Source organism: Sphaerodactylus townsendi, linkage group LG01, assembly GCF_021028975.2.
Source record: "Sphaerodactylus townsendi isolate TG3544 linkage group LG01, MPM_Stown_v2.3, whole genome shotgun sequence".
In the NCBI taxonomy this organism is placed as follows: domain Eukaryota; kingdom Metazoa; phylum Chordata; class Lepidosauria; order Squamata; family Sphaerodactylidae; genus Sphaerodactylus; species Sphaerodactylus townsendi.
In genome coordinates, this window is record NC_059425.1 from 79,875,794 (window position 1) to 79,903,251 (window position 27,458).

The 27,458-nt window shown below is 42.1% G+C and overlaps 1 protein-coding gene across 4 annotated transcripts in view; it reads right to left on the bottom strand.

The window, feature by feature from the left end:
* KIF26B (kinesin family member 26B) overlaps window positions 1-27,458 on the bottom strand; it is a 399,021-nt gene that overhangs the window by 51,285 nt on the left and 320,278 nt on the right. For all 4 annotated transcript variants that reach the window (XM_048484868.1, XM_048484858.1, XM_048484878.1 and 1 more), the window contains 3 exons: window positions 26,705-26,967; window positions 25,177-25,360; window positions 22,346-22,505 (listed from right to left, as the gene is read on the bottom strand). In XM_048484868.1, the coding sequence (XP_048340825.1) occupies window positions 22,346-22,505; window positions 25,177-25,360; window positions 26,705-26,967 (607 nt within the window). The remainder of the gene's footprint in view (window positions 1-22,345; window positions 22,506-25,176; window positions 25,361-26,704; window positions 26,968-27,458) is intronic.

Genomic DNA, 27,458 nt, shown 5'->3' on the forward strand with positions numbered 1-27,458 from the left:
TTAGTTTTCTAGAGTTGTGTTTTTTTTCACACAATGGGCTTTATTGCTAGTATTTATATAAATAAAGTTGTTGTGTCAGGAACACTGCTTTTCTGTACTGATTTTTTAAACTTGTTCACCACCTCAGAATATCCCACTCCCTCTTCTTGCTTGAGCCTTCACGTGGCACTGTTTAGCCACATCACAAGCCCTTTGTGTGTGTGTGTGTGTGTGTGTGTGTGTGTGTGTGTGTGTGTGTGTGTGAGAGAGAGAGAGAGAGAAGGAGAGAGAGAAGGAGAGAGAGAACTTCAGCATTATGAAATGCCTCCACAAAGAAGGTGGAGAGAGCCCTGAACATGTCTGTCTTCCTTAAGAAATTCAAATACATTATTTTAGGTAGCTGTTTAGCAGTTAATTTTACAAGAAGGATATTGATCTGATGGACTATTTTGTTTTCTTATCTGTACCCCCCTCCAACTTTCTTTGTTACCTTGGGGTCAGATTGTTTAGTAAGCTCCCCTGAGCTACCATGAATAGTGGGAAAAGAAGTGTATAAATAAATAAATGGGCACTTCTGTACAATATTGAAAGACAAAACAAGAAACACAGAAACCATACAGATTTACCTAGTAGCAAATTGTTAGAGATTACTGATCTTCAAATCCTGTTCAAACATTGTATGAAAGCAACATTTCTGCAAGTGCACATGACATGTGATGTGGTGTTGTGGCTAATCCCAGATTGATGACATACATGCCTGTATATCAGCCTGGGAATTTGTATTTATTATGTGCATGCATTACAATTTTATGTGCACACATAATAAATTTTATTGTACATAAATATTTAATGCACAAAGCATCCTGTAAGCAATTACTGCACCAGGAGCTGTGCAATACAGCCTTGCTTCTGTAGAAGACTATGTTTTGATATTCTATAGGAGACCTCAGTGCTGATACTATCCTCGATGTGGAGGAGAGCGTGATACTATGATTACAAGAGGGAATGAGGTATTCCATCACTAATTTCTTGAGCAATCAATTCACAGTTCTGAGTACGGATGGCTGCTATTTAAATTCCAAGAATGGACTGAGAAAATACTCTGCAAATACCTGAAAAGATCCCAAAATATTTATGACAAACCTTTTTTGTTCTATTGAGGGGATTTTGGGGATCTAGGTTCGTTTGGAACTATAAAGCTTCCCCTCAATTTCCAGATGATCTACAGGTAGCGAATGTATCGGCTTTGGGTTTGTTACTGTGAAGTATGTTTTGTGGTACAGAAGGAGATTATTGAGAAAACCAATGTGATTCTGGGCTGCATCAGTAAGAGTATAGTGTCTAGATTGAGGGATGTAATTGTACCTCTCTATTCTGCATTTTTTAGACCTCGCCTGGAATATTGTGTACAGTTTTGGGCACCACAATTCAAGAAGGATATTGACAAGCTGGAACGTGTCCAGAGGAGGGCAACCAAAATGGTAAAAGGTCTGGAGTTCATGGTCTACAAGGAGAGACTGTGGGAGCTGGATATGTTTAGTTTGATGAAGAGAAGGTTAAGAGGTGACATGATAGCCATGTTTAGATATTTGAAGGGATGTCATGTTGGTATTTCACCTTTACTAAAAAATAGAGGTCTGCATGCACAATATATAGAAATCTGATTTTTTATGCAGTCCTAGTTCAATGTATCTTTAACAGGTTTGTTTACAACTGCAACCTACAAGCTTTGCGATGAACAATCATTTTTGCCATAACCCAGTAAGTTTCTTTAAAAACAGGCAAGAGATTAATAGTCAACTGGCTCTGGTGGGTTTTCCGGGCTGTGTGGCTGTGGTCTGGTGGATTTTGTTCCTAATGTTTCGCCTGCACCTGTGGCTGGCATCTTCAGAGGTGTATCACAGAGAAAAGTCTGTTTCACACTGAGTCTACATGAGAAGGGAAAGTTTAGTGTGGTATATTGCCCATGTCCCAGGGTGGGGAACCAATAATTAAGTGTTTGGGTGGAACTTGCTATGCAAAGGTGTGGTTGAGTGCATTGTATTGCGGGTGGGGTTATCAGTCCATTTTTTAAGTACTGGGAGCCACGCTTTGCTAATTTTTAACATCTCTTCTTTCTTATTGAAGTAGTCCTGGTGTCTGTGAATTTCAATGGCCTCCCTGTGCACTCTGACATAGTAAGCTTCTGAATTGTCCAGAATTTCAGAATTTCAGTGATCTCAAATCAATTGTTTCAGAATTTCAGTGATCTCAAATAAAATCAAATAAATCAAATCAAATATAAAAGATTGCATAGCAAGTTCCACACAAACACTTAATGATTGGTTCCCTACCCTGGGACATGGACAATATACCACACTAAACTTTCCCTTCTCACTTAGACACAGTGTGAAACAGACTTTTCTCTGTGATACACCTCTGAAGATGCCAGCCACAGATGCAGGCGAAATGTTAGGAACAAAATCTACCAGACCATGGCCATACAGCCTGGGAAACCCACCAGAACCAGTTGAATCTGGCTGTGAAAGCCTTCGACAATCGATTAATCATCAGTCCTGTTTCTTCAAAAAATCTTTCTTGTGACATCAAATGCTTCACTGTCTGGTGGTATTGTGAAGAAAACGTGCTATACACACACACACACACACACACACACACGCTTCTATTTTCCTACATGAAGGAATTAATACCATCTCTAGAAAAAAAACACATTCCAGATATTTGCAAGCAAGCCAGTTATTTATGAACAGTGACAACAATAAAGTGAATTATGTTCCATGTACAGCTTTTAGATGCTTTTGTATTTCGCAAAGATTGCTAGATAGGAACATAAGAAAAGATCAAAGGTGCTAAAATTGTGAAAAACTGGTGAAGTATTGTAAAATACTTACGATAAAAGATCATAGAATTACTAAATTTGGTTGTTCCAATGGAAAGCTTGCAGGTTTTGTGTAGTTACAAGATAGAAGACAAAAACCAGAAAATATTTTACTTATACATATTTATAATCATTGTTCAGTTTTGTAATAATAATTCAAGACTGCTAAGGAGCTACAGTCTGTAATTGCAATTGAAAACATCATTTGTGTTGGTTTTCTTTTGTATGCATAACAAAAAGACCAGAAAGCTGCAAATGAGAAGATGGCAGGCTGCATTTGGAGATCTATGACCCTTGGACTGTAAAGAAGCATCCAAATACCCTGTCATCCCAGGAGCAGCACTAAGAAAAACAATCTTAGTATGTACAATTAAAAGCCCTTGTGACATCACTGCCCTTTCCTGTTTTCATGATTGAAAATTTTACACTGTAAATGTCACATACTGCTGATTTCAAACATTTTTACCATTTGGCATCTCACTAGTGATAAAGTAGGTTTCATAAGTATCCTGTGATCATAAACACCTGTGTACTTCTGTGAAAATGACTTATTAACTCCTCCCACCCACATGAAATGAGTTATCACTTCATTTGTAGGAAATAAATTCTATTAATGCTCAAACTTAATGCTAACAAGACAGAAGCACTATTGATAAGTGGAAGATCTGACCCAGGATTTAAAGTGGCACTCATTCTGTATGGGTTACACTCTCATTGAAGAAACAGGTTTGTATTTGGTGGTTCTCTTGGACCAAGAACTACTTCTGGATAAGCAAGTTGCAGCTGTGTCCAGGAGTGCCTTTTATCATCTTTGACTGGTTAGCCAGTTGTAACCTTTCCTGGTCAGAAAAGATTTAAACATTGTAGCGCTTGCCCATGTCTAATCTAGATTAGACTATTGCAATGTACTCTGTGCAGGGCTATCACTGAAAGGTGTTCAGGAGTCTCATTTGGTACAGAATGATGCAGTCAGGATGCTGAATGAAGTGGTCCATGACTCCAGTCATGGCCCATCTACATTGGGTCCCAATTCCTGGTGATCAAAATACCTGCAAGACCACCTATTTCCTTATGAACCAACCATGAAACCATTGCAGTCATCTTCAGAGGCCCTGCTTCAGCAGTTGTCTTCTGAGAGTAGGCAGGTGAAAACTTCTTGGTTGTGGCACCAAGAGGAACTTCTTGGTTGTGGCACCAAAACTCTAGAACTCTCCCCAGAAGGACTCATCTGTTCACATCTGTTGCCATCTTATGTTGCCAGCAGGTGAAAACTTGTTTTGTTTGGTATTACTTCAGTGATCCTACTCTATATTTTAATGGTTGTTTTGTATGTGTTTTTAAGCTGTTATTTATTCATTCATTCATTCATTCATTCATTCATTCATTCATTCATTCATTCATTCATTCATTCATTCATTTATTTATTTATTAGATTTTTATACCGCCCTATCCCCTATCCCCAAATTGTTTTCATAATGTTTAGATTTTTTGGTTTTAATGGTTTTTAAGATATGATTTTATTTATTGCTCCAGATAAGGGCAGAAAAGTGGGATATAATTCTTATAAACAAACAAACAAAACACCAAAATAAGTGTCCCAAATCAAACAAGAACTTCAAATAAGAAAATTGCTTTATTTTCTATCTACCTTCAGTTCTTAACACATCAAGTTTTTATCAACTAATTGCCAATTTAGTTTCACTTCAACTTGATTCCAGGCACTAGAGACTCCAGCAAATATAACTACTCTTAGTAGATGATTTGAAAGCAGTAAGTGTCTTTGCCAAGTGAGTGTTTTGGCCCAGCTCCAGCCTTTAAAAACAAAAGCTGGCTGGCCCTCCAAACAGCCTTATCTGTGGCAGGATCTGCTAAGCTTTGGAAAAACCTATTTAATCCTTATTCATAAAGGTACATTAGTGGGGTTCCAAAGGACAGGGAAAGGGATTGACAGAAATAAAATAAAGCAAATGTTTTGTTAGCTAACTAAGTAAGAGAAAAGCAGATCTTTACAAGTCCCATTCTGTGCAGAGTATCCTGGAAGAGATTTAGCAGACCTTGCTCGCACCCAGTAGAGGGGAATACAGTGGCAGGATGATGTCTCAGGTAGAGTACTGACCACCAAGGAGTTTTCCCAATTGCACATATTTGGACCAAGTATGGATATATATGTGTTAATTAACTATTAATGATAGGCACATAATAAACGAAGTCAATTCTAATTCCTCCATCTAGTGGGAAGGCTGATCTCACCAAAAGCAGTTACAATGTAAAGAGCATAATTTAGCTGCAAACAGTGACACGAGATGGAGTCAAGTAAGTGGTTGCTGTTGCTGAGCGGCAACCACCGCTGACATGCTGTGGCAAAGCTGTAACGGGGCAGGAGGGTACCATGCCCGGGAGCGTCCCATTGGCATCACATGGGGGTGGAAAATCACCCCAGATCCCCCTTCTGGGGGTAGGGCATGGGCGGATTGGGGCGGGGGGCCTGAGTGGGCAGGACATGCCCCAGGTGAAGTTCCCTCTCCCTCCATCCCTGCTGACATGTTATCAGCACAGGCCAATGACGTCATCCATCAAGGCTGGGTACTGCTGGTCCCTGAGAAGTTCTGTGACCATGCTTTTGATGTCATTTTTGCAATCTACCATTGCTACTTAAGCAACCTGTTTCTATGCTTTACCCACCCTTACCAGAGGTAGCCATTAACAATGCTTTCAGTTGGGTTTAGGCAGCTCTGAAGTTCCAAGAAAGGATCTATAGGGAATCTTCAACTTAGTCCTTTACCTGGAAGGAAAATGCCAACATGGCACAAGGGGTGGATCAGATGTGCAGGCATGGGGGCAAATTCCATTGTACAGAACAGCTGATCAACATGCTGCAAACTACCATGAACACAGTAGATGAATTTAACTAGAATATTTAAAATCTTTATTTCAGAACTGCTGCCTGCATGCTTATCTAGATTCCTCTAGTTTAGAAATATGCAACTAGCAATAAATCAAAAAAGGCTCACCCCCAGTCTAACAGTTCATGGATTTATTAGGTTTCCCTCACACCTCAAATATATTCATGTTTGTCGCATGTTGTAGTTTTTCTACGTGGAAATGAGATTTCTGTAGAAATTGGCTGGTGTGAAGCAATGCTTTGCATGAAATGACACAACCCATTTTTACTTGGAAAATCAACTTAAGGAGAAATATCCCTGCCATGCTTTAACAGTTATTTTCTCAACGAAATGTACACCACTGTACCCTTTAAAACTATTCACCAAGCCTCACTATGCCTCTAGGCAGTAATAGAAACCCAAAATATGGAATGCTGCAAGATTCAAAAGCATCTGTATGAGAAAGATTTATAAACTAGAATAAATTTTAAAAATTAACTGATATTATTTAGTAAGGGATTCATATATTCACACTTTTCTAAGCACATCTCTTGCATTCCAATAGTCAGTACATTGTATACAATGATTATTTCCAAAACAGCATTTCCCTGAATTATTACCACGGCTGCCTAGCAACCAGAATAATTTTTTTTAACATGGAACTATGTAAGCTAGTATCCAAAATGAGTATTCATTTGAGGGCAGAACAGACACATTCATCTTAGAAAGCAGACATAGAAAATATAATGCTAATGTCTTTGGATGCATTTAGAGAAACAAAGCAGCAGTATCAATTACTACCAGCATTTTAGTAAAATCTTCCCACTGCTGAATTAAGTCTTATGAAACTTGCAGCATAGTCCAAAGTGTGGGAGGCAAGAGAAGCAATTGAAATGGCACTGGCCTGTGCTGGTGTGTTTGACACATGCACACACCTGGCATAAGGGGCAAATATGCTGGCAGAGAGGGTGAACATGCCAGAGAGTGGGCACTGCACAGCTCAGCCCGACTGAAAAGAGGCTGCCAGGCTGCAACTATGCTGGCTTAACGGGACACTGGTGCAGCTAGAGGTGTCCCAAAGCACTCCTGGGGGAGGAGCTGACTGTAGTTGGCTTCCAAAGGCATTTTAACTCACAAAAAAATGGGATGTAAGTCACTTTTTGCTATGCAGTTTTCTAGGCGGCAACAGTTTACCTTTTTTTTCTGCTGCTTGCTGCACCATCCAGAACACCTTTAGAGAGGTGTGGGTGTGCTGCAGTGGTACTGTCCTCAAGCCAAGAAGCCGCCCCCAGGACACCGAGGGCCAGGACAGGCAGACCAATGTTCAGGAAAGGGAAGGAGGGATGGCAGGGGCCCCCAATCCTGGGACAGAGGTGGGGCTACACCACAAATGAAGCATTTGATATGTTGGTGGGAGATTTAGTAAGAGAAAAGCACAGAGATTTGGTCAATTCAGCCAACTCCCAGAACAATGTGAACAGAGTTCTGTGGGCTGCAAAGCCCACTGCATGCCTCCTAGACCCTTGCCTGCAGCCAGTATGGACGAGGTACAGGATCCTTTGAGGGAAACTGTCAGCCTTTTCCTCAGTACTGGAAAATTTCCCTGTACTTTAAAGGAGGTTGTAGTGAGACTGCTCTTAAAGAAATCATCCTTAGATTCTTCCAATCTAGCTGTTTACTGCCCAGTGTCCAATTTATCTTTCCTGCGTATGGGGATCGAGGGAGTGGTCACTGAGCAGCTCCCAACTTATCTGGAGGAATCATTGATCCAGAACCGTTCCAGTCTGGCTTCTGGGCAGGACATGGGGTAGAAACAGTTTTGGCCACCCTCACAGACAACCTCCAGTTGGGGTGAGGTAGGTTTGCATTGCTGGTATTATTAAATCTCACAGCAGTGTTCAACTTGGTTTATCACAACATTGTGACCAACTGCCTTGTTGGTGTGGGGATATCTGGGAAAGTCTTGCAGTTGCTGTGCTCATTCCTCCATGACTGAGGACACATGGTTACAGTTGGTGAAAGAGCCTCCACCCGTCATGAACAGGTGTGTGATGTCCCACAAGGGGCAATTATCTCACAATTATTATTTAATATCTATATGCACCCTCTTGTTGGGTTGATCCTGAGATTTGGACTGGGTTGTCATCAGTACACTGAGCACACTGATGACACCCAGTTGTATCTGATGATGGATGGTCATCTGGGTGTTGCCTTAGCTACTTTGGCCAACTGTCTGAAGGCCATAAATGGATGAAAGAGAGCCAGCTGAAATTAAATCCAGCAAAGTCAGAGGTCCTGTGGCTGAGCCAAAATGGGCAGGTGGAAGGATGTCAGCTGCCATCCCTTGATGGGGTACAGCTTGTTGCTGCATCGTCAGTCAAGAGCTTAGGCATACACCTGGATACTGCCTTATCAATGGAGGCCTGGGTGAATAATGTTACTTGCGTGGTATTTTATCATTCTCCATTGAGCAAGGGAACATCTGGGTTCTTGCTAATCCTCAGGGAGGCAGGGATTTGAATAAATTTCCCAGAATCCCTCCGTGCCTTGTCCGACTCCTCCTCTAGCCAGTTTGTTCCCTGCCTTTAGGGAGAGCAGTCGCAGTGGCTTTAACTGCCACTGGTAGCTTTTATTATTTTCTTCTTGTTCGTTCTTTACTGATACAAATTGAGGCTAAGCTATTGCCTAAGCCTCGGAGGCGGCTCTTCCTCGCTCTGCCCAGCAATTCCTCTTTGCAGGCAAGCAGCGAGTGGGAAGGGAGGCAAGCGCGATGCCGCGCAAAGCCGCTACTGTGCTCTCCTCAGAGGAGGAGAGCGACGGAACCTCCAACAGCCGCCGACTAACCGACAAACAAGCCGGGGAGGAGAGCAGCAGCCCTGAAAGGGCTCATTCCTCTGCCGCAACGAAGGAAGGTTCGCGCCTCAAGGCAGGCGGGAAAAAAGACGCCGTTTCGCGCCAGAAGGAAGAGGCGCGCAAAATGGCCGCCGCCACGCGCGACGGAGCAGAAAACGCTCCGGGAAGCCCGCTGTGCCTCAGTGTCCCAGGCCAGGGCGCAGAGCTTGCCAGAACACCCTCAGAGGATCAACAAACCTTGAGCGAAACGCAAGTGGAGGGTAAGCTCTCACTGAGAGATCTCAAGGATGAGATTTTCAGTTATGTTAAAGGGGCTTTTCAACAAGAAAAAGCCTCCATGAAAGAGGAAATGTTAGCCCTTTATAGAGAGCAGATGTACCAGCCATCCAGTCCCCCTAATAGCTCCAGGGCTTCCCCTCCACGCCAAGCAATTAGAGAAAATAAGAGACCTAATCCTACTTGGCAAACCAAAGCAGCCCTTAAAAAACCTAGGCTGAGTCCAGCGCTCTGCGCAGACGATTCCTCTGATGCAGACTCTTTAAGCAAAGAGGAGGGGGAAGTTTTATCTGACATTGAGGACCTGGAAGAGATTCAGGTCACTGAACAGTCATCCCGTTTTTTCAAGGCTGAGGACTACCAATATCTGTTGTCTAAGGCAGTTTCTGCATTACACCTAGGGGAAGCAAAGAGCAGTGAGGGGACATCTAAGAGAAAGTCCACTTCCTTACATAAGGGAGATGGGAAGTATTTTCCATCTGATGCACACTCAAAGAAGGTGTTTCCATTCCCTGAATATTTTGAAACACAGGTCATTAATGAGTGGGACAAACCAGCTGCAAACAGGCGGTGTCCAAATTTTCTACGCAAGCTTTATGCATTGCCAGCATATGCCAATGATATTTTGCAGGTACCTATCATAGATGGCCCCGTGGCGGCCTTACAATCTACAGGTGCAGTCTCTAAGGATGGTAGAGGACAAATTAAGGACCTGCAAGACAGGCGGGCCGACCAACTATGCCGAAGGGCCCATGAAGCCATGGCCATGGTCATTAGAGCCTCTGCCACAGCATCCATTGTCTGTAGAGCATCTATTGCCTGGGCAAGGAAGGTTTTAGAGCTGTTACCAGAAAGTGAGACTAGATCAATTGAAGGAGTTAATAGAATGTTAAGATCAGTATGTTTTGCTTCAGATGCAACACTGGACTCAGTGACCTTTGCAGCCCGAGCTATGGCATCATCGGTGGCTGCGCGCAGGCTCCTATGGTTAAGGGCGTGGCAAACGGATTGGAAGTCCAAGGCCCTAGTATCAGAGTGCGCTTTTCAGGGGCATAAGTTGTTTGGGGAAGAGCTTAATGAGTTCTTAGTAGACCCAAAAGAAAAACCAAAACAGCTGCCTAAGTCCTTTCGTAGATTTGATAAGAAAACAAATCCCGGCTCCAATTTTCGTTCCTATCAGGGACAAACCTTTCAGCAGAATTTCAATCAATCCAAAAGAGATTTCAGACGTCCTTATTGGAACCAGGGTCGCCAACAATATAAGAAGGGCTTCACACCTAGGAGACAACAGGGAACTGACCGTCCCTTTCAGGACACACGTAACAACAAAGCTTGACGCCATAAGCGAAGCGGTGGGGGGCAGGCTTCTACAGTTCCAGAACATTTGGAGAACATCCCAAGTAGACTCCTGGTCCCTAGAAATAGTGTCTTCAGGCTATGTAATAGAGTTTGCATCCCTGCCGCCCAGCCGATTCCTGTTGTCCCCTCTTCCCTTAAACCCAGACAAAAGAAAAAGGAAGTCACAAGCCTTTGCCCACTTATTGCAGATCAAAGCTGTGGAACCCGTTCCACAGGAACAAAGGGAAAAAGGAGTATACTCCATCCTATTCACAGTTCCCAAGAAAAACGGAGAATGGCGACCCATTCTAGACCTAAAATATGTCAACCAGTTCGTAAAATTAAGACATTTCAGGATGGAGAACTTGAGGTCCATCGCGGATTCCTTACACCCCAAGGAATTCCTGACCTCAGTAGATCTCTCAGAGGCCTACCTGCATATTCCCATCTTCGAGGGGCATCGCAGGTTTCTACGATTCGGGATAGGGAAAGAGCACTTTCAGTTCAGAGCCCTCCCCTTTGGGCTGTGTACCGCCCCCCGTGTGTTCTCCAAGATCCTGGTCAACCTGATAGTACTACTAAGGGAAAAGGGCATCAGATTACATCCTTATCTAGACGACATTCTCATAAGGTCAGACTCACAACATCAGGCCATACTGGTCAGTCGTCTCACTATCCAGACCTTGGAGGAGCACGGTTTCTTAGTCAACCGGAAAAAGAGCTCCCTCCAACCGTCTCAGCGGCTAGAACATCTTGGCTTCCTCATAGACACCAAATCCTGCAAAATTCTAGTCCCACCAGAGAAGCAGAGAACTCTACGGGAAAAGATTCGACAAGTACTGTCCAGAGACAGATGCCCAGTGCTGACCCTGGCCAGTCTGATGGGGCTACTGGTGGCATACTCCGAGGCCATACAATGGGGAAGGTTCAGAGCCAGGCCGTTACAGAGATTCATCCGTCCATTCCAGGAATTAATTACCAACAAATCCAACAGACAGGTAACGGTACCCAGAGCGGTAAGGTCCAGCTTACTGTGGTGGACCAAGGGATGCAACCTCAACCAGGGCAGAATCTTTTGGATCAGCTCGACCAAGCAGATTTTCTCAGATGCGAGCCTGATCGGTTGGGGCGCAACGTTGGAGAATGTTCCCATCCAAGGGGTATGGTCCGAGGCGGAATCCCAACTCCACATCAACGTATTGGAACTGAGAGCTATCCGACTAGCCCTGCAGCACTTCCAACGTCAGTTGCAACGAACTCACATCCTGGTACTTATGGACGAAGACAAGCGTAGCCGCCAAAACGATATCTAAACAGACAGGGCGGTTCCAAATCCAGAGAATGCTCCAGAGGGAAGCGGTCCTAATCTTCCAGTGGTAGGACACACGTATTGTCCATACGTGCAGAACACATAAAGGGATCGTTAAACATACAGGCGGATTGGCTGAGCAGGCAGTATATTCACCCGGGAGAGTGGCAGCTGAAGAGAGAGATTTTCCTGATGATATCCCGCACCTTAGGACATCCAGTGATGGACTTATTTGCATCCAATCACAACAATCAGTTGCCCAGGTTCATGTCCTGATTCAGCCATCCCAAAGCGGAAGCAACGGATGCCTTGTCGTCCACCTGGCCGAGAGGAATTCTATATCCTTTTCCTCCATTCCCATTGTTACCCCGAGTACTGAGGAAAGTCAGGGAAGAGAGAGCAGAAGTAATTCTTGTGGCTCCCTGGTGGCCGAGGAGGCCATGGTTCGCAAATATTCTAAGGATGTCAGTACGCAAACCAATCCGCCTACCTCTTCCACGGGATCTGCTTCAACAGGGGCCCATTGTACACCCAGAACCAGAACGTTTGAGCTTGACCGCCTGGCGGTTGAACGGCGACTTTTAGAGGCTCAAGGCTACAGTCAGGCAATCATGGACACCATCCTTGCGTCCAGAAGGACTTCTACCAAACGAATATACAACACTTCTTGGAAGGCATTCGTAAGATGGTGCTGGAGGAAGAGTGTGCCTCCGACCACGCCTGCTGTCAAAGATGTCCTTGGTTTTTTACAGGAAGGCCTGGACTCAGGCCTCAGAGCCAACACCCTTCGAAGGCAAGTAGCAGCCTTAGCGTCAGTCGTCCCTAGGTTGGAGTCTTACCCCACATCCATACATCCACACATAGTTAGATTTCTGAGGGGAGCAACCTTGAAAGGAAAACCGGTACAACACCACTTCCCTACATGGAGGCTACACACTGTTTTACATGCCCTCACAGCACCTCCTTTTGAACCCATAATGGACATTTCCTTAAAACACCTTAGAATGAAAATAGTCTTCCTCGTGGCCATTACATCGGCCAGAAGAGTATCAGAGCTAGCTGCTCTTTCAGTTAAGCCTACTTTATGCATCTTTCACAAGGATAAGGTAGTTTTACGCCCTGATCCTACATTCATACCTAAAGTCAATTCCAGCTTCCACAGGAGACAGGAAATTTTCCTACCCACCTTCTGTCCAACACCAAAGCATCCCAAAGAGATTTACTGGCATAAGTTGGACGTTAGGAGGTCGCTGAAGGTTTTCCTTATTAGAACTCAGGACTTTAGACGGTCAGAGTCTTTATTTATTTCCATTGCCAACCATAACAAAGGGCAAAAGTTATCTTCACAGACCATCAGCAAATGTCTTAGAGACTGTATAGGGGAAGTGTACAAGACACAAAAATTAACAGTGCCTGTAGGGATCACTGCACATTCAGTTCGCAATGCTTCTGCGAACGCTGCCTTCAATAACAACGTTTCAGTCACAGAGATTTGTAGAGCGGCAACGTGGTCTTCCCTTTCTACGTTCGTAAGACACTATAGACTGAATGTTTTTAGCGCGGCAGACGCAGATTATGGCCGCAGAGTGCTACAGCACATCATCGGAGAGGATTTTGATCCCACCCTTTAGACAACAGTGACACTGCTATGGGAGATCACCCAGATGTTCCCTCGCTCAATGGAGAAACGACATTGGTCTTACCTGTGAAGGGTAATTCTCCATTGAGCGATTGGGAACATCTGCCCCCCCAGGAGATCTCAAAACATACATCCTCTCCTCAGTTTATTGTTTACAAGATAAGTTGAATTCCCAGTTTTAACATGGTCACTCCGTATTGATCGTCCACTCTTCTCCCTTGTTGGATTGTTTCAGAATCAAGATGGGATTGTTGATATACGTTCATCTAGTTATAGTTAACTGTTTTTTATCCCTGGAGCTGAGTTTTTTCCTCTTAAGGGAGAACATGTTGTTCTTACAAGTCGACACGTCTGGAACTACTGATGGGAGAAACCTGAACTGGCTAGAGGAGGAGTCGGACAAGGCACGGAGGGATTCTGGGAAATTTATTCAAATCCCTGCCTCCCTGATTGGTGGATTAGCAAGAACCCAGATGTTCCCAATCGCTCAATGGAGAATTACCCTTCACAGGTAAGACCAATGTCGTTCTTCGACAAGTGAGACAGCTGGAACCTATCTGCCCCAAGCTGACTTAGCCACAGTGAAATATGCAACAGTTACCTCCATACTGGATTACAACAACTCCATCTACCCTTGAGCCTGCTCAGGAAACTCCAGGTGGTCCAGAGTGCAGCAGAGAGGATTCTAACTGAAACCTCATGGCAGACACAAATTCAGCCTATGCTCCACCAGCTACACTGGCTCCAGGTAGAATACCGTATCAAGTTCAAGGTTTTAGTACTAATGTACAAGGCCCTAAATGGTCTGGGACCAATGTACATATGGGAATGTCTCTCCTGATGGGCACTCTATTCATTGAGTGATAACTTACTTGTCGTCCCTGGCTTGAAGGAAGTCCGGCGTGCTTCAACCAGGACCAGGGCCTTTTCAGCCCTGGTCTCAGCCTGGAGAAACACTTTGTCTAATGAGACCAGTGTCCTGTGGGATTTAAGGCAGTTCCACAGGGCTTGCAAGACAGAGTTGTTCTACCAGGCATATGCTTGGGGCAGCAACAGTTACCATCCTTGGCCTCCCCCTGCCACCCCCTCATGAGATAGTAACTTTTCTCTATCCTCCCTCTCTTCTTTAAAATTAACTGAGTTCAGCTGAAATTGGATGCTGTCACCATCATGTTTGAGAGGAAGTATGCAGAGTTTTAAATTTAAATTTATAGTATTATAGTATTTATAATTTTATTGTATTTATTATGATGTTATATATGTATGTGTTTTGTTGTATACAGCCTTGAGCCTAAACATGGTGGTTCAGTATAGAAATTTAATAAAATAAATAAATAAATTTGTTGGACCACTCCTTTGTGAAACAAAAACTTTATGATACTTATTTATGATGGTAATCTGTGTTTGTTTTGTCTTAAGCCAAGGTGTTCTCTACAAAACCCAAGAGTGTATTAGAAGATAAAACCCAAGAGTGTATAGGAAGGATCCATCCAGGAGTTTATGTTTGGCTGAGAAAGACTGGGGCATTATTAAGCTCTAGACCATCCCCTTACTCCATTGCTTGTGCAGCATTAGAACCTTTTTGTGGGCAGTGCCCATATGCTCTACACTTGATTTGAATGTAATCCAGTAAAGCCACCATAAATGGATATAATCCAGTGCCCATTCACATCCAGATATGATTCTATAAGACTATCCATCCTTACACAAGATGCTTTACGGGCTTGCTGCCACCTCAGTGGAGTCAAGATTGGGCATCATATCTCAAGCTGTGTGTTCTGTGATACAATTTAAATCCTTGAGACAGACCATTTAAACAGGCTGAAGGTTTCTTTTGCAAACAGATTCTGTAAACAGCTTATTGAGAGAAAGCTTTGCCCTTCTTTTCATGAGAGAGATACAAACATGAACAAGTGTTCTGGCACCTGCATGTCTACAGCAATCCAGAAGAAGTATAGAATAACAGCTGTGAATCAATGCAGCAGGAGTCTGCCAGCGTGATAGTGGAAGACATTTTTGGTGCTACTTTTCTCCTACACACTGAAACATGTTACCAAGGAAAACAGCTGTTGTAGTGAACTCACACCAGGCTTAGCATAATGGTATTTCTCCAGTTTTTCTTCATTTTGCCTTCCTTTCAGATCACAAACGAACACAAGGGAGTTCATAGACATCAAAGGAAATATTTAACTGATGTTATCAAGCGCCTGCAGTAGAAGGAAATTTCAAGGTCCATTTGGTTGGGAAAAATGATTATTAGGCAATCTTACTTTCACCAGATGCATATTCCATTGTAGGAACTGGATTCAACGTTGTACTGGCAGATACTCATGGGAACCAATTTTAACAGAAAACGATAAGTAAATAATTCATACTTAATTATTGACTAGAGCTGTAATCATCCAAAGAATAATAAAGGACAATGTTTTTATTAACATTATTATTCACAAATTTCAAAATCATTTGGAAGAGGCTGATATTAAGGCCAGCAGCAACATCCACAAGGTAGCTCAGTCATGGGGGCCCCATTGAAATTAACTGGAATTGCACACTTATGATTAAACTGTGCATTAGTTTCACACTGCTGCTATTGCACATAACTTGTGCTCTGTTAAAATGAGAAAAAAAATAACTGGCCTATATAAATTTCCAAAGTGGTCAATGTATACAGGGAACATGATAATATAGTTAGGAGCCCAAAGGTGCAATTCAGGATGATTGAGCTCAAGAGTTGACAATGAGGGCTGGTGTGGTGTTTAGTGGTTAGAACGTTAGACTAGGACATGGGACGACTAGGTTTGAATTTCTCACTGGACCATGAAACCCTATCAGGTTGACCTTGGCCCATCACAATCTCTCAAACTAACCTACCCCCACAGGGTTGTTGTGGTGGGGATTAAGTGGAGGAGGGCGGAATAATGCAAAAAGCTGGTTTGAGTTCCTGATCCAGGAGAAAAAGCAGGTTATAATAAAAAATAAGAATTGTTCTCTGCAGAGTTACTCTAGTCCAAACCCACCAAAATCAATGGATTTTGATTGAGATGATTCTGTATAGATTTGTACTCTTATGTTCAAAAAGCCAAATCCAGGTGGTGGGAGGCAGTTGGCTGTGGATGCAGCACTGGGCTGCGCTGCCATGTTTTCCCTCTCTGTCAGCACAAAGGGCACTCCCACCTGCAGAGAGAGAGAAAATGCCAGTGGCCAGATGCCCCTCAGCTCCACGACAGCAAAACCCAGTAGTGACTGCTGCCATGGGAGCAAGTGAAAGCATTCCCTTGTGTGCAGCCGACTTTAGTCAGCTTCCACCCAAGCTTTAGAGCCAGGGATGCCGCAGTCAGGGCTTTCAGGTGGCATAACTCCATTAAGCCCTATGGAGGGCTTTCAAGCATCACAATTTTTTTTCTTTAAGCTGCCTCCCTTCACCACCTGAAAGCCCTCTGGAGGTGGCATAGTGGCAGTGCCATTCTCAGCCACCTCTGGATCTGGATTGAACCGTAAAACAAATAATTCATTCCAACAGCAAAAAACAAACAAACATTTTATGCACTCCAAATCAAGTAGGAGGCCATGATGCCACGCAGATTTCAGGCATATGGCTCCAGCTTATAATAGTTTTCATAGTTTCATCAAGACAGACATATCCTTTTTTATACGATGAACTCAGTTGATAATGAACTGACTATTAGTTGTTCTAGCTTTAGAAACTGAAAACAGATAAGCACTGACAACACCTTCTCAAACAAATAAACAAGTAACTAGGCAAATATGCATCATTAATAATTAACTATATAAAGGTTTGCAGGTGTTGATGTTGGGAGGGATGGTGGGCACATAATTTTGATAGATAATTTTCTATTAACCAGAGGCAATATGGCCCCCTTCCAAAATGAGGAAGGAACAACAGGTTGCCTGGTGGCAAAGAAAAAACAGAGGGAAGAGGAAGAAAACAACAGTATGAAGTTCCAAAAACAAAATATAATCCACATTCCTCATTGAACTTATAGTACCTGAAAGACATGCAATCCACATTTGATGACAAAGAATGAAAGTGATAATAAGTTAAGCACAGTGTTTGATAGAGCTTATTCATGCCTGCAGATGGGTTTGCTCCCTGCAAAATGGAGGTCAAGAGCAGATTTGAAAAGGAAATGCAGAACCGTGTCTACAACATCCACATCAAATTTCGTACCAATATGTTTACCTCTGAAACATATATCACAGTGTGTATTTCTCCTTTCTCCTTTGAAAAGAGTTGAGGGACTTGAACATGTGTTCAGATGCTAAATGTCCATGAGTATACTGTGCTTTACTATGATGTCTTAATTTTCAATTCAGGTAACATTTTGCATAGCTTTTTCTTTTGTTCTTGAAACTAGGTGGTGGGCTTGACTAGGGTTCATACATGAAACAGAATTTCTCCTAAATATGTAAACCATATTGCAATATTCCATTGTTTAAGAGAATCACATTGCATTATTCTTGTGTCCTGTTAATTTGGTCCTCTTAAGTAGAAGGCATTTGTTCCTATGGGGTAATTGTGACAATATTTCATTTAGTATAGGATTCATATGGGGTAGGACACTTTGGAGTCTGCTTCTTCCTAAAGATATCCACTGGATGATAAGAACTTGTAGGAATGGAGGCCTCCTCCTTAAGCGGACCAAATGAACAGGCTCAAGTTGGTTTTGAATTCGAACTGCTCTTCAATTTTGTACGGTCTTGATAAACCCTTAAGATATATTCTGGGTCCTATAGAAGTTTATATTCATAGGGATTAATTTTTAGACTTTTCAACTGATAGGCCACATCCTGACCGATCACTATCCACTATTTGGAAAATACATACACTAAATACACACTCACAAACACAGTGAGCTAAGTGTTCCTGACGATCGTATCAGAACACCCAAGGACCAGGCTAAAAGTGCCACATTCCCTGCCATGGCCATACTTCCTTGAAAATTTGGACTTAGAAACCCTCTTTATTTATCTTCCTTTTTATAAGCCCTGGTCTATGAGGTCAGGAACTGGTGCTTATGGTGACTATAAGACTCTGCACAGAAAAACAATATTGCTTACAAAGACAGAGGCACTTTGGATTTTCAGAATGTACTACAGGACTGCTTTAGTTAGGTGGCACTTTGAGATCTGAACACATGACAGACATTGTTTTATACTAAATAAGAGAAATGATGGCAAGCTACTTGTGTCTGTCAGTGAAGCTGAGAGCAATATTGTAAGGAGTTTAGACTCTGTCAAGAGGATAAACTTCTAGCAGTCATTTGAGGAGGAACAGTCTCAGCTGAGACACCAGATTAAAACACATCTACACCCTTCAGAAATCAATGGCCACATCAGTAGAAGAGAACAGACAGTTCCAGTGGTGATGGAAGTGGAAGAATACTTGAAGGATAGCTACTGAGAGGCAGAAATAGTGGAAGGTGACACTGGTAGAGGATGTATCATAAACAACAGCAATGATACTACAGCTAACCCTGGTTAGTACTGCAGAGAATAAGGTAATGGTAAAACACTTCTGATAATTTCTTACCTTGAATTCTGTTATCTCAGTGTCTTTGTATATATGTGAATTCAGTTGTCAAAAATCTCTCACTATTTTCTAGATTGTCCACTTCATGCAGAGCCCAGGAACAAATTTATGTTTAAAACAATCCCAGGCAATCTTGCTTCAGATATGGATAAATCAATATATTTGCTGTCCGATACTGATTCTTATGTGTCCTACAGAATAGCTCTCTTTGCACGGGGAGCAAGGAAGAGTAGAGCCAGTCTATAAAGAAAGCATCTACTCTGAGTAGCTGAATATGTTTTATTAATGAAAGATTGTATTTTAACATATATGCTTCAGTGTTAAGTCTTCCTTCCTTCCTTCCTTCCTTCCTTCCTTCCTTCCTTCCTTCCTTCCTTCCTTCCTTCCTTCCTTCCTTCCTATATTTTGAGGGCCTTAGGCCAAATACAATAACATTTTATTACTACTACATTGAAAACCCTAAGATGAGACTATCCAAAGCAAAAGAAGATATAGTGATGAAAGTCAGGGTCTCTAGATCAGTTGGTAATCAATCAGCCACTGGGGAACAGATGAAGACAAGTACAAACAGTGTTATTCTTAATGATGCAATTGGACTATTCTTAATGATGCAATTGGATGCAAGTTCTCAAGATCCAAGAAATCAAAGGAAATTGTAAAGCCCATTAGGCATGCTGAAAGATCAACATGGAAAAACATTAGCTAAACTCCACAAAGTAATGAAAAGATGGGAACAATAAACTGAAGAACTATACAGAGGAGATGAAGGACACACTGCATCTTTCCTACAAGAAGAAGGTACTGCTCAAATGAGCAAAGCTGCCATGCCAAAGCCGCAGTCCTCCAGATATGAGGGACTAAGACCATGAAAGGATTTGTGTATGATAACCAATGCCTTTAAATGGAACGTGGTAACTGACGGGCAGCAATTGAGAGACTGCAAAATAGGAGTAATATGGATGCTTCTGATGATAACTAAACTGCAGTGCTACAATAGTCTAGTCTTGATGTTACTGTGGCATGGATCCAGGTAGCCAGATTGGCTGAGTCAAGGTAGGGGGCCATCTTCCAAGCTTGGTTGAGTTGGAATAAAACAGGTTTTTTGAAGCTGCAGCAATGCTGGATTCAGTATAATCCCCAGGCTCTTAAAAAGGTTAGCTGAGACCCACTGAAAGTGGAAAGTATACAGTGTCTTTCAAGATTTCCGCCTTCCCAGACACATTATCTCTGTCTTCTTGCAGGTATGAATACAAAGACAATAGTGAAAGCATGCAATCAGAAGAGAAATTATTCTGGGGCTATTTTATACCCTGGGTATTATTGATCAAAAAAGGAAAATGGCACACATTAAGCAGCTGTACTTTGTGGATGTTGTGCAGGTGACATTGTCCTAAGAGCATAGAGTTGTAGAGTCACTTCCATATGCATTCTGCCAAAAAATGTGCATCTGAGGTGAAGTTCAATATCAATAGCAGAACTAGACAAAGGATTATGAACTCTTTTGATAGACACCTGATAGCAGCAAGAGAATATAATAGGGACAGGAGGCAAATCCTGGCATCATGAAGTCATTGCAGTGGCACCAGCAATGTAATTAAAGATGCATTGGAATGGCAGAACTTCACAGTCTTAATGTGAATACTGATGGTTGAGAAGGGAAAGTTTAGTGGGGTATATTGTCCATGGAGCAGCAGTAGCGTAGGAGGTTAAGAGCTCGTATATCTAATCTGGAGGAACCGGGTTTGATTCTCCACTCTGCTGCCTGAGCTGTGGAGGCTTATCTGGGGAATTCAGATTAGCCTGTACACTCCCACACACTCCAGCTGGGTGACCTTGGGCTAGTCACAGCTTCTCAGAGTTCTCTCAGCCCCACCTACCACACAGGGTGTTTGTTGTGAGGGGGGAAGGGCAAGGAGATTGTAAGCCCCTTTGAGTCTCCTACAGGAGAGAAAGGGGGGATATAAATCCGAACTCTTCTTCCTTTTCTTGTTCTTGATATGGGTTTATATGGACTGAACAGCAGCAGCAGATGAAATCCTATAATGTTCTCCATTAGGGGACCAATATGTCTTTGGCCAACCACATAATCAGATCTACATAAACCTTTTACCATCCACTGTTCTACACATACAAACTCCTTCCACTTGACTCTAGCCATGGGAATGCCTGCCTTTCTCTTTCGTTGCATTTGTAACTAATTCATATTTCTTCACATGAGGGACTGTGAAACAAAGATGAAACAAATGAAGATGAAACAAATACAGCTCTGTAAATGAGCCACAGAAGTTACTGGCTCAAAGAAACTTTATGCTGCCATCAACCTAACCATACCTACATCTGTCATTTCTGGCACACCAATGGCCTGAAAAGAAACAGAAAGCTAATAAAAACTGTCCTGCCTAATAATCCGATTATTTTACAAATCTGAATAAATCTGTTCCAGCTTTGCAAAGATGAGGTTCAAAAATTAACCTGCTCTATTGCTTAGACTATCAGGCCCCATCTTAGAGATATTTTGCCTAATAATGTCCTCTTAGCTCAAATCCAAACTGAATTTTCATTAAAGGGGTGGGGTTGTGGGGAGAATGCTACCATTGAGAGGAAAAGCTCACTTTTGATCTTGCTCTGAGATTTTTGGGAGCAATTATATCGGTGTGGGTCGGGGAGATCACTGTAGGTAACATGAGAAAGAAAACATGCTAAGGGAAATAACCAGTGGTGGGATTCAGAAAGTTTGCACCACTTCGGCAGAACCAGTTGTTAAAATGGTGCTTGTAAACAACCAGTTGTTAAATTATTTTAATCCCACCACCAGAACCGGTTGTTAAATCATTTGAATCCCACCACTGGAAATAACTAAAAATATATACATTAAAAGCAGAGGTGTAGGGGGGCAAAATAGCACGCACACCCCCGCAGCCTCCCCCCTGCGCCCCCACTTACCTTAGTTCCTCTCTCCTGCCCCTTAGTTCCTCTCTCCTGCAGTCTGGTAGGAACTACACTTCCCAGGAGCAAGGTCTCCTGGGAAGTGTAGTTCCCACCAGGCTGCAGGAATGGAATTAAGGGGGACAAGAGAGGAACTAAGGGGCAGGAGAGAGGAACTAAGGTAAGTGGGGTTGTGGGGGTGTGGCAGGGGTGTGGGGGTCATGGGGGGAAGAGGGTGGGGGCAATTTTCCACCCCCATTTGACCCCAATGGCATGCACCTGGGGTGAGGCGCCCCCGCCCTGTTGGCACTAAGCCACTGATTAAAAGTAATTACATACACGATTGATTATTTGGTCAAACAAACTCAGGGACTGCAAGGTTCTGGAAAATCCCAGGGTTTACTTACTCTTCTCTGAAGCTTTACAGATAATTCTACAGAGATATTTTCTTAGCTTTGTAAAAACTGCAATTACTGTCTCTGACAAGAACTAAAAACAAACTTATGCTAGCAGCATGTGTGCAAAGTCTTATTTTACATTGTGAGAATTTATTACAGAAATGACATTCAAATCTCAATACACATGACCATTGCAAACATATTTTGAGCCATTATTGCAGACTCCACCAGCATCACTGGTTTGCCTTTTCCTTCTCAAAAGAACTGAAGGTGATCAGTTATTTTCCCTTGTAGACTCATAAACAGAAGCCACTTACTTGTATGGGATGTGTTTGCTGCCATTGACAAGGGCAAGAATAACATTTCCCAGCGCTGACAATGAAAGGCAGAGTCCAGAACCTCCTTCTCGATTTTTGCTGAGGGGTTTAACACAACTGCCCAAGTCAATGAGGTGCAAGCGGCTACGGCCTCCAGACACTGCCAAAAGAAGGCATGAGAAAGACAAAACAAGAATTGGTTTTCTGACAGGTCTTAACAAGCATAGGGGCAAGGAGTTAAAGTTAATACTTTTCATGATCTACAAAATAAACAAAGCATAAAATTCCATTAAATAAATACATAACGATCCTCAAATACTCTGCTATAGATGCCCCTGACTTCCTGTGGTTGCCCCCCAACTGTGAAATTTCATTCCATTTTAGGTGCCATTTATTTTAATGTTGCTAAGTGAGTCTAATTACTTCAGACTGGTTGAATTACATTTAGGTTTTTGGTCAGATTATACTAGTCTCACTGTACTGCTTTTATTTGAAATACACCTTCAGTCTCAGTGAGAAAGTTGGACTATAAATGGAGTAAACAAAGGCAATTTTTTGAGAGGCCGTAAAATCTGCCTAGATGTAAATACGCCATTCTAAATACTAACAAAGTAAATGGGCATCCTCCACTTGAATCTTAAAATAGCTTTGTTTAAAGTGAGTTTTGGCCAGTTCATATAAAATATATAAATATATCAGTCATTTAAGGTAGAAATGAATTGCAGATCTTCCCTTCAACATTCACAATAGTTGTGATTGGGAAGGGATCAACTATACAATTTGAGCAATTATCATAATAACTTATGTGATGAACGTGCATTCTGTGCACAGGAATCTGGTTTAGGGATGAAGGTGCCCTGGGTCATAGCCTAATGGCAGGAATATGCATTAACAAGAAAATGCTGCTGTTCTGTGTTTCTTTCTTCTCTCTCTCCTGTGACCTGTAGTATTCCACAGGGTGTAACACATTGTCAGCCAATTAAACGTAAGCATTCTCATTCTCTCTTTTCATTGCAGGGTGCAGGTTGCTAACTAATAAACCCTTAGATAATTGAGTTTTACCTGTCAATGCTATAGGGGTTATTACAAAAAGAAATGTGAACACAATTACCTGTTCATAAGCTACCTGGATTGTGATTCATACATGTATATACTATATATTTATATTTACATTATTGTACCCAGAATATGTATACATGAATATACACTGGAGTCTAATGTATGTTTAATGGTAATGCTCATCCTATATCTGAGAGAATAAACTGCATCAGAAACAATCCAGAAAGTCACAGCTACTAAAAAGTTTATCATTATTCTCATGCTAACTAGACTCCCTTTCTTGATCTACACTGAAGGAAGGCTAACTCAGAACTGAAAGCAGCAGAGCAGTTGCTAGGCTTCGGAACTTTAAAACTATTTCATTATTAAGACAACAGTTCCATCCTTGATCTATGTCAGACAGAAGATCTTATGATGGGGCTTTCTAGCATTAGTTTATTTTTTTAAAAAAAAAACCAACTTCTAGTTGACTGTGGTTTGATCTAGCTAGATATCAGGATGGCAAGATAAAAGAGAAGCCAAAACAATCTGGAAGGATAGGCAGCAAGTCATGTGTCCATGCAATAGAACAGACAAAGAGGAAGGGGGATTATTTAGCCAGACAGCTCAGTTTTTGTGGCAGGAAGTACTTCAGACGAAGAAGATTTTTGATATTTATGTGAGTATGAAATCATTTGGCCCTTGTGTTACCTGAAAAACTGCTGAGCCAACCTGAAACTGCTGTTCCCTTCAAGCAATCTGTATCAGCTGCACCCAAGTGGATTAGGAAAGAGACTTGAACAAGCATTTCTAATATTCAGTCAGCCACATTATGATTACATCAACACATACTTTCAAAATGAAGTGTGATGATTTTAAATGTTGTGTGTGTGTTTCTGTAAAGTGAGAAGTAAGTTGTAGAAGGATGTGGGGGTGAAATTGGGATAATTGAGCAAGGTGATTGGTTGGCAGTGGAGAGTGACTGTGAAGAGTCTGTGATGAACTTGGGGGGCGGGGGGGGAGGGAGAGAGAGAGAGAGAGGCTGTCTGTGCTAAACTTATAGTGAGAAGGCCCCTTCTGCACATGCAGAATAATGCACTTTCAATCCACTTTCACAATTGTTTGCAAGTGGATTTTGCTGTTCTACATAGTAAAATCCAACTGCAAAGTGCATTGAAAGTGCATTATTCTGCATGTGTGGAAGGGGGCCTGAGAGACTAGAAATAGAGTCAAATCCTAATATGGTCTCAGAGATGCAAAGGAATGAGAGAGTGGATTGATGCAAAGTGAAAGTCACCTCAACAGAAGTTGTTGCCTCAGATTGTTTTATTTATTGTAAATTATTTATTGAAACCATTAAGCTAAATAATATATATAAATAAGGTTTTAATTTGTTAAATTTAACCTGGAACCCCATACTAGTAATTTTCTCAGGACCACATAGCCCTTTGAAACTGCTTTAGAGCTTGAATACACTACTTTAAGAGGAAATAAAACAGGGTTTGAAATTATATTCCTGGTGGCAGTGGTATACAGATATGGAATGAAAGGAGTAAATAAACATTATTTTGCACCCATCATATTTAAATACAAAGAAATAAGAGAGCAGTCATCACAGGAAGATTTCTAGATTTGACCGGGTACCTCCAAGTGCACCCACATTTCAAGACTGCCATGTTATCATACACCACTTTCATATGCAAACTGGCACATTTACATTGTACCAGCATCTGAACAATGACTGATTTAAATTCAGAATTTTAAAAAATAGATGGGAAAGCCATGAGACTTACTTCCTCCTTTGCCGCTCTTCTCCATTCGATATTGGTAAATGTGCAATGTAAAGAGCATGTGGGAATTCTTATGATCTTCCTCATGGCAATCTTGCTGGCTGCTTCGACGTGAGGCAATAGCGGCATCAAGGAAGAAGGCAGCTTTCTCTGCAGTGGGGGCTCGGAGTTCACTTTGATTCTGAAGCTGCAAGGCAACCCAGGGGATTAAAAGGACATAAATTGTGTTTCTTTGCCCCTTCTTTTCATTGGCTTCTACCAGCGATGAGTGGGAAAACCCAGACCATGACGATATCAGAACATGGATAAAGTCTATGAAATTGATATAGGGCAAAATGAAGGAGCCACATGTAGTCATCAAGAAATCGAAATATGTAGCAGTGACAATTATTTGCGTGGGGCGGGGGGAGTACTTTTGACTTGTTTCAGACTTTGGTGAAGGCTTATTATGGTGATAGAAAGTGTTATCAAGTGACAGCCAACTTATGACTTTTATTTATTTATTTGTTTCACGTAACATACCACCCACCCCCAAAGGGCTTTTCAAGGCAAGAAACTATCAGAGGTGGTTTGACATTGCCTGCCTCTGCATAGGAATCCCAGACTTCCTTGGTAATCTCCCATCCAAGTACGAACCAAGGCCAACACTGCTTAGCTTCCAAGAGCTGACAAGATCAGACTAGCCTGGCTAGAGCCCACAGTTTCACTGAAACCCTGAACCAAGACTGTGTGGCCATTTGTGTTTTCAGGAGCTTCTCCTGGAAGTCCTTCGTCATACATTCCTTTCTGAGCAAGATTACATTCCACACCAAAGAGGCAGTAGTCTTCGTAAGTATAGAACAGTAAACAATTCGTACCAACAGAAATTCTGTATAGCTATACAGAATTTCTGCCTGCAAGGGTGCCGAAAGGATTTAACCCCCCCCCGCGCTTTTTAAAAAAGAGCATTAGATGACTGCAGTTTGTGTAATATATCTTCCAACTTAGCCTGGAAGGCTTTTTTTAAAAAAAAACAACAGGTGGGTGTTCCTGCCTGAAGAATACAGAATTATTCTTGGCTTCACCAGGCCTCATAGTTACTTCTTGGCAGCAATTAATAAGTAGCTGTTAATACTTCTTAAAATGTTACTAATCCAAGGCCATAAATAATGCAGTCCACAGAGATATAAACAGCTATATTATTGGCCACAAGCTATTTGCACAATATTGTAAATATTTTAGTGTGTTGTTATATATTGGAGAAATTATTATAGGAGGAGACAACATTTGTTTGATCTGAATCCATTCACATTTTACAGCAAACAAAGGTCCCTGCTCAACATCAAGTCATGCCAAAGGCACAAATATTTAGGCCAGGATAGCAGATGGACCTGCAGCTGCAGGTCATAAACTTTCTTGTGGGTCTGGGAACAAATTCTTTCAAGTTGGAAAATGTATGCTTTGTGGATTTTTTTAAAAAAATTGAAGCCATCCTAGGAAAAACACTGTCCCAATTGATATATTCTGTGAATTAATCGAGCCTTGTATTTACCTGCATGCCACAAATTGGGTCCTCGCAAAGGTAGACGCCTGGAGACTGGCCATCTTGTAAGCTGCCTGTTGCTACCTCTGACAGCAAGTCTCTCAAATTTTCTTCTTTTCCCCACACTTCCACTGCTGAGATTCGGACTGAGAAACGAGCGCCTGTCTTCTCTTTTCGTTCATTAATCAACTTGAAAAGCCAAGAGATGGCACAAGGGATTATGCCGAGGCTCTGCATAGCATCATCCTTTCCAATCATAGTGTAGGATTTCCCTGTTTGGAATGGAGCACAGGAATGAAGTCAATGAAACCAACACAAACAGAAAAGGTAAAATAATGGGTCATGGAAAAGTATGTGTAATTAAAAATATTTTCATGGTTACATCAGATCCTGATCTCTACTATGTGGCTTGTTTTACTGTGGCAATAACACTGTGCTTAAAAATAGGCTTATCTATCCATGATTTCCTACCCTTTCTCCAAGGAATTCCGGGTGGTTTCCCTCCTTCATTTTACTCTTATAACACCCCTGTGGCTGAGAAAGTGTGACTCACCCAAAGGCATCCAATGAGGTTCACAAATAAGTGGGGAATTGAATGTGGGTCTTCTCCAGTCCTAGTACAACTCTCAAATCACTAGAAACCTTTTAATGAAGGATCCCTTGCAGGACATAAAAGGATAATTCTGACTAACTCTATGGTTTGATTTTACATGAACTAGTCCTGTGCTCACACATATGCTCCTCTCCTCATACAGTTGGAATC